The sequence below is a fragment of the Lampris incognitus genome, chromosome 2, assembly GCF_029633865.1.
Source record: "Lampris incognitus isolate fLamInc1 chromosome 2, fLamInc1.hap2, whole genome shotgun sequence".
In the NCBI taxonomy this organism is placed as follows: Eukaryota; Metazoa; Chordata; class Actinopteri; order Lampriformes; family Lampridae; genus Lampris; species Lampris incognitus.
Genome location: NC_079212.1, coordinates 86,976,598 through 86,989,886, shown reverse-complemented (window position 1 = coordinate 86,989,886; position 13,289 = coordinate 86,976,598). Strand labels below are relative to the sequence as shown.

The following is a 13,289-nucleotide window of genomic DNA, read 5'->3' as shown; positions in this document are numbered from 1 at the left end:
GAGAGTGGTGATGATAGATTCAGTTGTGTGTGTGTGTGTGTGTTTGTTTGTTTCAGGCGCGGGGTGTGAACCTGTCGTGTGTGCGGTCCTGTGTGGTGATAGCAGAGGAACGCCCTCGCCTGGCCCTCACACACTCCTTCTCCAAGCTCTTCAAGGACCTGGGACTGTCCCCCAGAGCCGTCAGCACCGCGTTCGGCTCCAGGGTCAACCTGGCCATCTGCCTGCAGGTGAAGCACGCCTTGCCGCCCTGCTTTGATGCAAACAGAAGTAGTACCGCACCATGTAGGGACAGTTAGCAGTGACAACTCAGCCTCACACAGATGTGGGTTGCTGGTGTTGTGTAGTATAACACAGTTCAGTCAGGGAGGACTGTCTGTCTCCGAGCGCTCAGTCGGGTCCTGTTCTCTGTACCTCACAGGGCACCACCGGACCCGATCCCTCCACGGTGTACGTGGACATGAAGTCCCTCCGCCATGACAGGTCAGGAGAAAGAGCACTTGGACCAGGGCATCTGCAAGTCTGAAACTCTCATTCATCCTAACTTATTGTCTTAACCCTCATCTGAACTCAAGGCCATAGAACATTCTAGGTACGAGCCATCTGATCAGGTCTACACACTGGTGGAGAGGTGTGGAAGAGGGCTGCATAAATTCAGATGCCGGTGTGATTGCACTGCCCTATCCTCCACCTGGTCCAGCTGTGTTTTGTTGTTGTTTACTTTAGTGCTTTTCATGTTACACCTTAGCTACAGTAGGTTGTGTTAACAAGCTGGATCTGGAGTTCAAGTTTTCTGAAAGGTTTAAATATTTTTTCTGAAACTTATACACACTTGGTACAGCATAATGGTTTTTTCTTTTTTGGATTTTTCCAAATTATATGCAGATGATACTTTGATTTAGGCCCTGTGTGATGGTCTGGCGGCCTGTCCAGGGTGTCTCCCCGCCTGCCACCCAGTGACAGCTGGAATAGGCTCCAGCATCCCCGCCACCCTGAGAGCAGGATAAGCGGCTCAGATAACGGACGGGCGGATAGAATTTTTCCCCCTTTGTCTCCTCAGTTGTATTTGGCTAATTACCCCACTCTTCCGAGCCGTCCCAGTCGCTGCTCCACCCCCTCTGCTGACCCGGGGAGGGCTGCAGACTACCACATGTCTCCTCCCATACATGTGCTGTCACCGGCCGCTTCTTTTCACCTGACAGTGAGGAGCTTCACCAGGGGGATGTAGCGCATGGGAGGATCACGCTATTCCCCCCAGTTCCCCCTCCCCCTGAAACAGGCGCCCCGACCGACCAGAAGAGGCGCTAGTGCAGTGACCAGGACACATACCCACATCCGGCTTCCCACCTGCAGACACGGCTGATTGTGTCTGTAGGGACGCCCAACCAAGCCGGAGGTAACACGGGGATTTGAACTGGCGATCCCTGTGTTGGTAGGCAATGGAATAGACCACCATGTGTAGCATAATGTTTAAGCTTATCGATGTATCACTGCAATACTGACGTTAACATGTGGCTTTGCATAGAAAAGTATGAATTCCTTTTGGTCAAGAGGACATCATGCATCAGCATTCTGTATTCATGCGACTGTGTGTGTGTGTGTGTGTGTGTGTGTGTGTGTGTGTGTGTGTGTGTGTGTGTGTGTGTGTGTGTGTGCGTGTGTGTGCTGACAGGGTGAGGCTGGTGGAGAGAGGAGCACCCCAGAGCCTTCCTCTAATGGAGTCTGGAAAGGTGAGCTCTCTCGTGTTCCCACAAAGTTCATTCTGTTTGCAGTTCATCTTGTCGAGGTTCTGCATGTCCACACTGTATCGTCCCTCATGTGTCCTGTCTCTCTAGATATTGCCGGGTGTCCGAGTGATAATTGTGAATCCAGAGACCAGAGGCCCACTTGGGGACTCCCATCTAGGAGAGGTGGGCAATTGACTATCTTCTTCTTCTTCTGCTTTCAGCTTATTCCCTGTTCCCCAGGGGTCGCCACAGCTGATTTTATAGTTTCTGTCGGTACCCTGTGAGGGCACTGCACCCATGGCAGCCATTGTTACCCCAGGTCTTGACCGATCTGGTATGGTCTTGTCAATCCGCATACTGATTTGGCAAAATTTTACATCGGATGTCCTTGCTGAAACAGCCACTAACCCGATGGCAGTTGTCCATTGGGATGGCAATTATGGGCAACTGGCTATAAAAATGGCGAAACAAGTTAATGCAGGTGTGGACATGAAACACGGGAGAACAGGTGGATGACACCATGACGGGTTAAAGAAGACTCCGGAGGCAGTTGTGACCTAACTCCTGCTGTGGGACTCTGTTTCTCCAGATCTGGGTGAACAGCCCTCACAATGCCAGTGGCTACTACACCATCTATGGAGAGGAGAGCCTGCAGGCTGACCACTTCAACACCAAGCTCAGCTTCGGAGACCCACAGACCCTATGGGCCCGGACCGGGTACCTGGGCTTTGTGAAGAGGACCGAGCTGCTGGATGCCAGCGGAGGTAACGTGGGCCCAGCTGGAGGCCTCGCTCACACTAGCATTCACCACAGCAATGTTTCGCACCAAAATCAGTTCATATGAATGGTACTGTTGACAACTTTGGAGTCACTTATAGTAGCGAAGGTCATTTGCATGATGCCTTCATGTAGACTTCCACGCTGGTGAACTCTGACCTATGAATTCCACCATCTAAAACAGAGGAAGACATTGTTTATCAGTGTCATCCAGTTTTATACAGCTGTGCTGTGCCAGAATATAAATTGTGAGGCCTGGTTTGCAGTCAGTCAGGCAGGAGTACACAGTGTGGGCGTCTGGGTAGCGTAGCGGTCTATTCCGTTGCCTACCAACATGGGGATCGCCGGTTCGAATCCCCGTGTTACCTCCGGCTTGGTCGGGCGTCCCTACAGACACAATTGGCCATGTGTGCGGGTGGGAAGCCGGATGTGGGTGTGTGTCCTGGTCGTTGCACTAGCGCCTCCTGTGGTCGGTCACCTGTTCAGGAGGGGGAACTGGGGGGAATCGCGTGATCCTCCCACGTGCTCCATCCCCCTGGTGAAACTCCTCATTGTCAGGTGAAAAGAAGCGGCTGGCGACTCCACATATGTCGGAGGAGGCATATGGTAGTCTGCAGCCCTCCCCGGATCAGCAGAGGGGGTGGAGCAGCGACCGGGACAGTGCAGAAGAGTGGGGTAATTGGCCGGATACAATTCCAAAAACAAAAAGGGATACATGGTGTAACTTATGTTTCGTTAATTTAATTGTGTTTAGTGTTTTTGGTTGTCAATGGTCCGGTACCACAAGGACACCCAAATAATGCTTACTCTGCCAGTCTGGTGTGCCCAGGTCTTGAGCTTAGACCTCAGAGCTGCAGCTAAACAGAACTGGACCGGCTCAAGGGAGGCAGCTCTTCTCTGGTTATCTGTAGATGGACTAGCTTTTTAAAGATAAAGAGAGAGTCTGTTGTTGTTGTTGTAAGATAAAGAGACAGTCAGTTGTTGTAAGAGATAGCAGAACTGACAGGGTGCTCAGTCTTGGCGTGATGCGACCTGATGTGTTGACTGTCAGAAGTTGTCGAGACAGCGGGGACCGTTGGACGTTGTGGCAGCGGGAGGTGGAGAAACAGTAACTCACATGCTTTTACTGTGACTGTTGCATGTCAGATCGCCATGACGCCCTTTTTGTGGTGGGGTCGCTCGACGAGACGTTGGAGCTGCGGGGTCTGCGCTACCACCCCATTGACATAGAGACCTCCATTTCCCGGGGTCACCGCAGCATCGCTGAAAGGTTAGAATGATCCCGAATCTCCTTCACCTCTCCGCTGGTGCATTTTTACTCAACCAGCAGACCATGTGATCAAGTCGTACAAGTCTATGAATAATTAATTATCTCTGATCATAACGAGCTGCATCCTCCCGTCTCCCCCAGTGCCGTGTTCACGTGGACCAACCTGCTGGTGGTGGTGTCGGAGCTGTGCGGTTCGGAGCAGGACGCGCTGGACCTGGTGCCGCTGATCACCAACGTGGTCCTGGAGGAGCACCACCTCATTGTGGGCGTGGTCGTCATCGTTGACCCCGGGGTCATACCCATCAACTCCAGAGGGGAGAAGCAACGCATGCACCTCCGGGACTCTTTCCTCGCCGACCAGCTGGACCCCATTTACGTGGCGTACAACATGTGAGGGGTTGAGCTCGGCAGATCCTGTACCGTCCGGCCACCAGACAGTCGTCCCAGCTGTTCGCTGCTGGCTCCTCATCCAGCACGACGGAGCAACATGGACGCCGTGAGAGACAGAGGACACGGCATCTACTCTACGTACTAAACCCAAACCTTCTACCACTACCCGTGTTTTTTATTTATTTTTTTGGATTTTTTTTCTCCCCAGTTGTACCCGGCCTATTACCCCACTCTTCTGCACCGTCCCAGTCGCTGGTCCACCCCCTCTGCCGATCCGGGGAGGGCTGCAGACTACCACATGCCTCCTCCCATACATGTGGAGTCACCAGCCACTTCTTTTCACCTGACAGTGAGAAGTTTTACCAATCCCCCCTCCCCCACGAACAGGCGCCCCGACCGACCAGAGGAGGCGCTAGTGTAACGACCAGGACGCATACCCACATCCGGCTTCCCACCCGCAGCCACGGCCATTGTGTCTGGAGGGGACGCCCGACCAAGCTGGAGTTAACACGGGGATTCGAACCGCCAAGCCCCGTGTCAGAAGGCAACAGAATAGACCGCCACGCTACCCGGATGCCCCACTACCACTACACATGTGAGAGCGAGCCTGGCGTGTCGGAGATATTCACTGTGTTGTACAGACGACTTGTACAAATGGGACTGAGCCAGCGAGACCGAAGACGTCACGACTGTTTCACTGCAGTCAACAAAAAATGTTTTGGATGTGGTTGATGTCTCTTTCTCTCCCAACCCCCCCCCCTCCCCAAGCACCTTAACTACCGCCGTCCCTCCCCAAGCACCTTAACAACCCCTCTCCCTCCCCAAGCACCCTAACATCCCCCCTCCCTCCCCAAGCACCTTAACAACCCCCGTCCCTCCCCAAGCACCCCAACAACCCCCGTCCCTCCCCAAGCACCGTAACAGCCCCCCTCGCTCCCCAAGCACCTTAACAGCCCCCGTCCCCCAAGCACCTTAACAACCCCTGTCCCTACCCGAGCACGTTAACAACCCCTGTCCCTCCCCCAAGCACCTTAACAGCCCCTGTCCCTACCCAAGCACCTTAAAACCCCTCTCCCTACCCAAGCACCTTAACAACCCCCGTCCCTCCCCAAGCCCCTTAACAACCCCCATCCCTTCCCAATACCTTAACAACCCCCCTCCCTCTCCAAGCACCTTAACAACCCCTGTCCCTACCCGAGCACCTTAACAGCCCCCTTCCCTCCCCAAGCACCTTAACAACCCCTGTCCCTACCCGAGCACCTTAACAACCCCCCTCCCTGCCCAAGCACCTTAACAACCCCCTCCCTCCCCAAGCACCTTAGCAGCATGACTCTTAGCTTGATGGTGGAAGTGCAGATGCAGAAGTCCTCACACCATTCCATTTCCTTGTGGATGGATGCAGATGTGGGATGAAGGGTCATGATGAGGTGATGCAACACTATGAGCCTTTAGAAACTGATGCTGCATCAGTGTCCGAGTATCCATCCTCTTAGTCGCCAACCTCAGACTTGTACAACTCACTCTCTTATCACACCATGTAGACAGCTCACCTAGACGATCACGTCTGAGTACGTCCACGCGCAGCGCTCACACAGATCTTCACCTGCGCATTTGGCGACTCCGGGGGCCTCATGTATCAGTTGTACCATGGGACTTTTTAGCCCTGAAGTTTGTCTCATAGACCAGTGTAGAACCTGGGTAACCCCTGAATTTAGACACTGATTGGCTAACACTGACGTCTGCTGGCCTCGCTGATGATGGCTCGTTGCAAGAGGTAGACAATAGATGTTAGGAGGAAGGAATTACAAATAACCATCATGCTTTTGTTGTTGGCTGTCAGACAACCCCGAGGGCTAAAAAATCCCATGGGTGTGTAAGAACAAATTTGCCCATAGTAACGACTGATCCAGGAGGCCCCTGGTCTGCTTTCAGCGAGGAAGGGGGGACATGAAGAGGACGCAATTAAACGAAAAGAAGAACAAGTCTACACTCGTCTCATCCTCTTCCGTCCCCCGCCTGACAGCAGCGTGAAGACACGTCCCTGTACTTACTTCTAGCCTTCACCCTTTTGTCCGTTCCCAGTGACTCGAGAGCGTTGATGGAGATTGTGATTGATGTCCGCAGGGATCAAACGATCGGGGATACTGGTTCTCTTCTGTACTGTACCAACACAGGCCTCTTTGTACTTCACATATACTGTACCACACTGTATATATTTTTTTACATGTAAAAATGTATAGACACGCAGCTTCTCTCTCTCAACTGATGGTTTTTGGATAACTAAACTAGCTGTGAGATGACGGGGGGGGGAGAACATTGTAAATAATATTTTAACAATTTAAACAGTGGAATATTAATTTTGGAGTATCGTTAGCCATGATAGTTATAACCATAACGTTGCACTTTCTCTAAAGAAATGTCTATTTTTATTATGAAAATGAGGCATTATTCCTAATGGTTCAGGATTATATACATACACACACACACACACACACACACACACACACACACACATATATATATATATATATATATATGTTATTCTGAGGAGTCCCGCTTGAGGAGCGCACCCGAGTTTACTAAGGAGGCCGTTGTGGTCTGTGCCAGGAGCTCCTCCTATTAGACACAGTGGAGAATTCGTTTTCCATGGAAAAGACGTGGATTATATATTTCAGTGATTTGGAATATTAAAAAAACTATATGACAGCTGTTTTCACACAGTCAGGTTATTTTGGGAGTGATGTAACCATAGCGCCACGTCTGGTGTTAATATAACTTCTGCCAGATTTTATGTCTGCAGTTTGTTGCTTTATGAAATAGCAACACCCTGTCAGCTTTTGCACTGCAGAAGAAATCAGCATTGCTACCAGCTCATTTTCACAGCCACATTTTTTTGGGGTTGTTTTCCCCCATTTCTCTCAGCAACTGTACCCGATCCCACTCTTCCGAGCCGTCCTGGTCGCTGCTCCACACCCTCCGCTGATCCGGGGAAGGCTGCAGACTACCACATGCCTCCTCCCATACATGTGGAGTCACCAGCTGCCTCTTTTCACCTGACAGTGAGGAGTTTCACCAGGGGGACGTAGCGCGTGGGAGGATCACACTATTCCCCCCAGTTCCCACTCCCCCCTGAACAGGCGCCCTGACCGACCAGAGGATTCGCTAGTGCAGTGACCAGGACACATACCCACATCCGGCTTCCCACCCACAGACACGGCCAATTATGTCTGTTGGGACGCCTGACCAAGCCGGAGGTAACACGGGGATTCGAACCAGCGATCCCCCGTGTTGGTAGGCAATGGTATAGACTGCTACACTACCCAGCCACCGCAGATAGCATCCGGATGTTGGCCACTTCAGGCAGTGATGCAGCGCTGATGGTCTTCTTCTGGCCCTGACAAAATGGATGTGAGCCTGAAGTGGCCCACATGTATAATAGCAAATATGGCCCAAATATGCCAAATCACATGTGGGCCTTTTTTGGCAAAGATGCGGTGCTCTGGGTAACATGTGATCTGGATGTAGCCCTGAAGTGGCCCGTGTGGTAAATGGTGAATATGGCCCAAATATCACAAAACAAATATGGGCCACCTTTGGCAGATATGCGGCATTGCTACGGCTTGGTTCTGGCCCAGATCTGGCAAACAGGAGCGGACCACCCAAGTGCCATCATTCCATGCGGTATGTGGCCGGATGAAGTGTCGGGTGTGGGACGGGTCCGGGTCACAGAAATTTTGCTATCTGGGACAGTTTATTCAACATTTGTGGTTTGTTCTTATGCAAGTTTGCGCTGCAGTACTGGGAGTTACTGTAAGCGCTAGTGGAGTGGTGGTAATCAACATTTCTGGATTATTCTGTGTTTTGACTCACTGGAATTATATATTCTCGTAAATGCAATTGCAAGCCTGAGCCATCTCTTAAGCCCTTGTTTGACAAATAACAGATTATTGTAAGGATGAGAGAGGCATAGAATGGGTAGAGTTGGGGTAGAGTGGGTCATGTCTGGTGTTGTGGTGCTCCTCCCTTCCCCGCTGTCTTGGGCTGCAATTACATTAAGATGTTTTCAAGAAATACTGTTTTGTATGGTCACGCAACTTTGTACTTGACTCATGTTCCTCAGAAATAATTTATAGGGACGTTGTGGTGGATCGTCTACAATGATCCCTGACTCTTCACATGTAAATATATGTTTTCTGCTGTTTGTCTGACTCTTCAAAGAATGCAAGAGCTGTTAATTATATTTTGTCCCAATTTACTACTCATGCCAAAAACTCTTACCAGAAGTACATTTGATCAGGATAAAGAGAGCCTATTTTAACACTGCACATTAACACAGACACACAACAGAAGAACAATATCCCATTGCAAACTCTGCACTAGTTCTCTTCAGGTTCCCAGAGGACTTGTCTGGACTGAAGACGTGAGATAATCACGTCATCCCTCCCCAACTGTCTCACTGAGTCTGTTAATGGGTTAAGAGGTGAAATGGTTGACATCTGTTTCTGCCTAACTGTCCATTCCAAGGTCCGTTTTAAAGAGGACCGTAAAAGACGCTTATGTCCTAGTTTTGGTTTTACATTACAGTGTGATGTTTGCATGACAGCGTGGTCAGACTCAGGAAGACATGAGCTGAAGTCACAGCACGGGGCACATACAGGAGGGCTTTTTTTTTTGTTGGTCTTTTTGTTAAAAAAAAAATTATACTTATATTATGCATATATGCTTATTCAGGGAACAATACTCTGATAATAAGACAGGGAAGGACCAGACAATGGTGCAATCTGTAAATATGACCCATGATGTTTTCTGCAGGACAACTTGCTCATGATTAAGAAAAGACATTGCATAATGGTTAAACTGAGGGTTACCCGACGAGCCAGTGCTCATATACCATCTACCGGCACCACTGGCCCATCAACAAGGGCTTCCTCTGGTTTCCTCTTTTTTCATCCATAACAGTTCTAATACACTATGCAATCAACCCTGATAAAAATACACTCTTATACATTTTGTATTTGCTGACAAGTTAGACCAAAATGACCAGAAGACTATGTTGAGTTGTTCTATTTTGAAGCGGCACTCTGGGTATGTGGTACATAAATCATTTGGCTAATTCTAAAACAGACTGTAAGGGAATGAACCACTGCTTGATCGTTGATGCTTTGGAGGTATTTTGTCTCATGACTAAGAAATAAATACCTTAAAACCCTTCCCAACTGCTCTTCACTTATTTTCCATTTTTGTTTGGCCTACTTCCATTTTATATTTTATGCAGTCTTAATGCAAAATAAACAGAACTGTTTTGTTCCAGATAGATAGGTAGGTAAATGGATACATAGATAGATAGATGGATAGATAGATAGATAGCTAGATAGATGGATAGATGGATACATAGATAGATACAGTGCTGCTTGAAAGTTTGTGAACCCTCCAGACATGGTCACTGTTTTTGTAAAAAACATTAAAATAAGCTTATTACACATACATCCAAATCCCAATTTGTAAAGCACACCTTCCAAATAATGGACACACACACAAAAAGAGATATATTTTCATTATTTAATTCAACAAAGGTAGTTTATTTCACAAAAACTGAAAATTTAACATATACAAGGGTTCACATACTTTTGCACTAGTAGCTTGTGGCTCCTCCTTTTGCAGCCATTACTTCAACCAAACGTCTTCTGTAACCACTAACCAGTCTCTCGCATCTGCTTATGGGGCTTTTTGCCCACTCCTCCTTGCAGAACTCAGCCAGTTGAGAGAGGTTGGAGGGACATCTGGTATGTACCAACTTCTTCAGGTCTCGCCACAACATTCCAATTGGATTAAGGTCCGGATTTTGACTGGGCCAATCCAGAGTACGAATCCTCTTTCTCTGAAGCCATTCCTTTGTAGTTTTGCTGGAATGCTTTGGGTCATTGTCTTGTTGCATAATCCATTTTCGTCCCAGCTTCAACTCCCTGACTGATGGCAGGAGATTCTGGTCAAGAATTTGTTGATATGCCGGAGAATTCATGGTTCCTTGGATAATATGGAGTCGTCCAGGTGCAGAAGCAGAAAAGCAGCCCCAGACCTTCACATTTCCACCACCATGCTTCACTGTTGGGAGGAGGTTCTTTTCTTCATATGCAGTGTTGGCTTTTCTCCAAACATGTTGGTTTTGATTGTGACCAAATAATTCTATCTTGGACTCGTCTGTCCAGAGAATGGACTTCCAGAAGGCCTCTGGTTTGTCCAAGTGCTCTCTGGCAAAGTTGAAACGGGCAGCTTTGTTCTTTTTTGAGAGCAGAGGCTTCCTTCTAGCAACCCTCCCATGAATGTCATGGCTATTCAATTTTCGTCTGATTGTAGACGCATGCACATTTGTCCAAGATGCTACCAGAGAGGTCTGCAACTCTCTAGAGGTGATGTGTGGGTTGGCCTTTACCTGATTTATTATTTTTCTGGTGCTTCTGGGTGATAGTTTTGATGGGCGTCCACTTCTAGGCAGAGTTGCTGTCATGTTGAAGGCCCTCCATTTGTAAATTATTTGTCTTACAGTGGATAGATGGAGCTGGAATCTTTTGGAGATGGTCTTATAGCCCTCCCCAGACTGATGGGCTGTCACTACCCTCTTCTTCATGTCCTCGGATATCTCCTTTGCTCTCGGCATTGTTGATTTGTATGGGACCACAGTGGTTTGGTTGGTTTCCTCTCTCTTTTAATTAGTGCAGGCCAAACCCTTTCCCAAGGATGTCTCATTTCATTGGTCTGCTTAAATGATTAATTAAACACCCAAATGTGTTTCACCCGAGTCTGTTACATGCTTGACTTAACCAACGCAGCTGGGGGTTCACTTACTTTTGCACATACACTAATTCCATGTTTCATGTAGTTTTTGGGCTACTTAAACAAGTCCCACTAAACAAGTACACGCAACTGATAAACATATATCTGACATTTCATACATAAAAACTGGTGATGATAAAATAAGAAAATCATGGTAAAACAACAGAAACATCTAAGCTGCTCAAGGGGTTCACATACTTTCAAGCAGCACTGTAGATAGATAGATAGATAGATAGATAGATAGATAGATAGATAGATAGATAGATAGATAGATAGATAGATAGATAGATAGATAGATAGATAGATAGATAGATAGACAGACAGACAGACAGACAGACAGACAGACAGACAGACAGACAGACAGATAGATAGATAGATAGATAGATAGATAGATAGATAGATAGATAGATAGATAGATAGATAGATAGATAGATAGATAGATATGTAACCCCCATAAATGTAGCTGCCCTACTAATTAAGTTATTGTACACTCTAGCATGTTTCACCAGCCCCCAGTAGAGGGCGCTAGCAGCGTGTAGTAAGGGACAGACTGAACCGCGTTCAGAACGTCCCAGATTGCTTGCGGAGCGGAACTGGCTCTAGAAACGCCGCTGTAAGTAATTAAGTTGACCTGAATTCTATGATCGAAGTCTACAAACGTAGCCACTCAAGTTTCGAGCTCTTTTTGTTGTTGGTTTTGTTTGCTTAACTGGGTAGTAATGACGGATTCGTTGAGGAAATGCCCTTGGGGATTTTGTGTTCTTTCACCCGGCTTCTCCGGCGAGTGTTAACAGGTGTAACCGGTTATTTTCTTGCCCGGTGCGGGATTCGATACGGCGTGTACTGCACCACAGGGCGACATCGCTAACCGCTCGGCTAAAGGGTCAGACCCGTTAATTAGGGACTAACGGGTCTTATTAGTAGTTTACATCAGTAGCTAGCCATGCTGCATTAGCCGTTAGCCAGGTTAGCTCAGCCGAGTCGGCTGCCTTCGATCTAACGTAGCCTCTCTAGTGTGCTGGTTGTTGTGTGTTGTCCAGATCAGTGGTTCTCAACCTTTTTGGGGTCCTGGACCCCCTGCGTATTTTTGATCTACCCTGAGGACCCCTCCACCTGATCTTGGGGGAGGGGGTTGCAATTTGATAGAAACAGTAGAAACTGCATTTTAAATTGCATTATAGCATTTATTCACTCTTTGGGGCAAAAATAAGAGCTTTCAGTTGTAACTTAGATATAGTTAACAAAACAGAATTCTTATGCAGTAACTTTCAGATATATGTAACAAAACAGAATATGTATTCAGTAACTTTCAGATATATGTAACAACAGAATTTTTTGCAGTACCTCTTAACAATGCAAACGGGAGCGAGATCTCTCATTAAAATACAATACATTACACTTGTGAAACAGATGTAATTAGAGAAAAAAGTCCTGTTACCCTTTATAGTTTAGGTAGATAAAGGTCTCAGCCACATTTGAGTAAAATAATCCTATTTCTATAAATGTCATAGGATCTTTTTTTTAAAGATATTTTATTTTCACGGACCCCTTGCAATTACACCACGGACCACTAGGGGTCCGCGGACCCCCGGTTGAGAAACACTGGTGCAGACGATAAGGAGCGCCTGAGATGTTCCATCATAAAAACCAGCGGAGGCTTGCTGGACGCACAGCCTGCTGTTTCACTGAAGGCGGTCTCTGGAGCGATGAGTGTATTGAGTCTGCTGTGGTTAGCACTGTTAGCTACGCAGCTATGTCACAACTCTCGTAGCCCATAGGGGGAGTGGGGTGAGATGAGCCAGCGGGCACGTTGACCCACCCCCTGTATCTAGGCCAGGGGTCCCCAATAGGCGGCCCGCGGGCCACGTCTGGCCCGTGACGGGTTGATTTATGGTCCGCGAGAATTTTTGGAGAAATGCCAGAAGGAAGATTTTTGTTTTATTTCCCTTCCAAAAAAAAAAAACCTTTTAATTTTTTTTTGGAAATAAAAAAATGTTTCTTCCTTCTGGTATTTCTCCACATTTTGTTTGGGAACCCTATTCCAAACATAATTTCAACAATCAATCCAACAAGAAATGCTGCCTTGTAACTATAAATTCCACCCCGCATTTCCCCTTGTGGGCTAGTCCAGCCCCCCCTCACTTGCGCGTCACATGACCTTATCAGCATTACTGAAAATACTCCAGTTAGTTTCTTTTCATTAAATATAATAAACGTCGGAATCTTACGAATCATCGTTCTATTGAAAACCTACAAATTCGGCAACCGCACTAAACTTTTGGCCACTACTATATGTG

At 47.7% G+C, this 13,289-nt stretch overlaps 1 protein-coding gene across 1 annotated transcript in view; it reads left to right on the top strand.

The window, feature by feature from the left end:
• The window catches only part of dip2bb (disco-interacting protein 2 homolog Bb), an 80,351-nt gene extending 75,359 nt beyond the window's left edge, over positions 1 to 4,992 (top strand). Inside the window, exons 32-38 of the mRNA XM_056275470.1 lie at positions 57 to 227; positions 419 to 480; positions 1,670 to 1,727; positions 1,833 to 1,907; positions 2,314 to 2,488; positions 3,648 to 3,771; positions 3,913 to 4,992. Of these exons, the coding sequence (XP_056131445.1) occupies positions 57 to 227; positions 419 to 480; positions 1,670 to 1,727; positions 1,833 to 1,907; positions 2,314 to 2,488; positions 3,648 to 3,771; positions 3,913 to 4,165 (918 nt within the window). The 3' untranslated portion in view covers positions 4,166 to 4,992. The remainder of the gene's footprint in view (positions 1 to 56; positions 228 to 418; positions 481 to 1,669; positions 1,728 to 1,832; positions 1,908 to 2,313; positions 2,489 to 3,647; positions 3,772 to 3,912) is intronic.
• Positions 4,993 to 13,289: the final 8,297 nt, after the last annotated feature.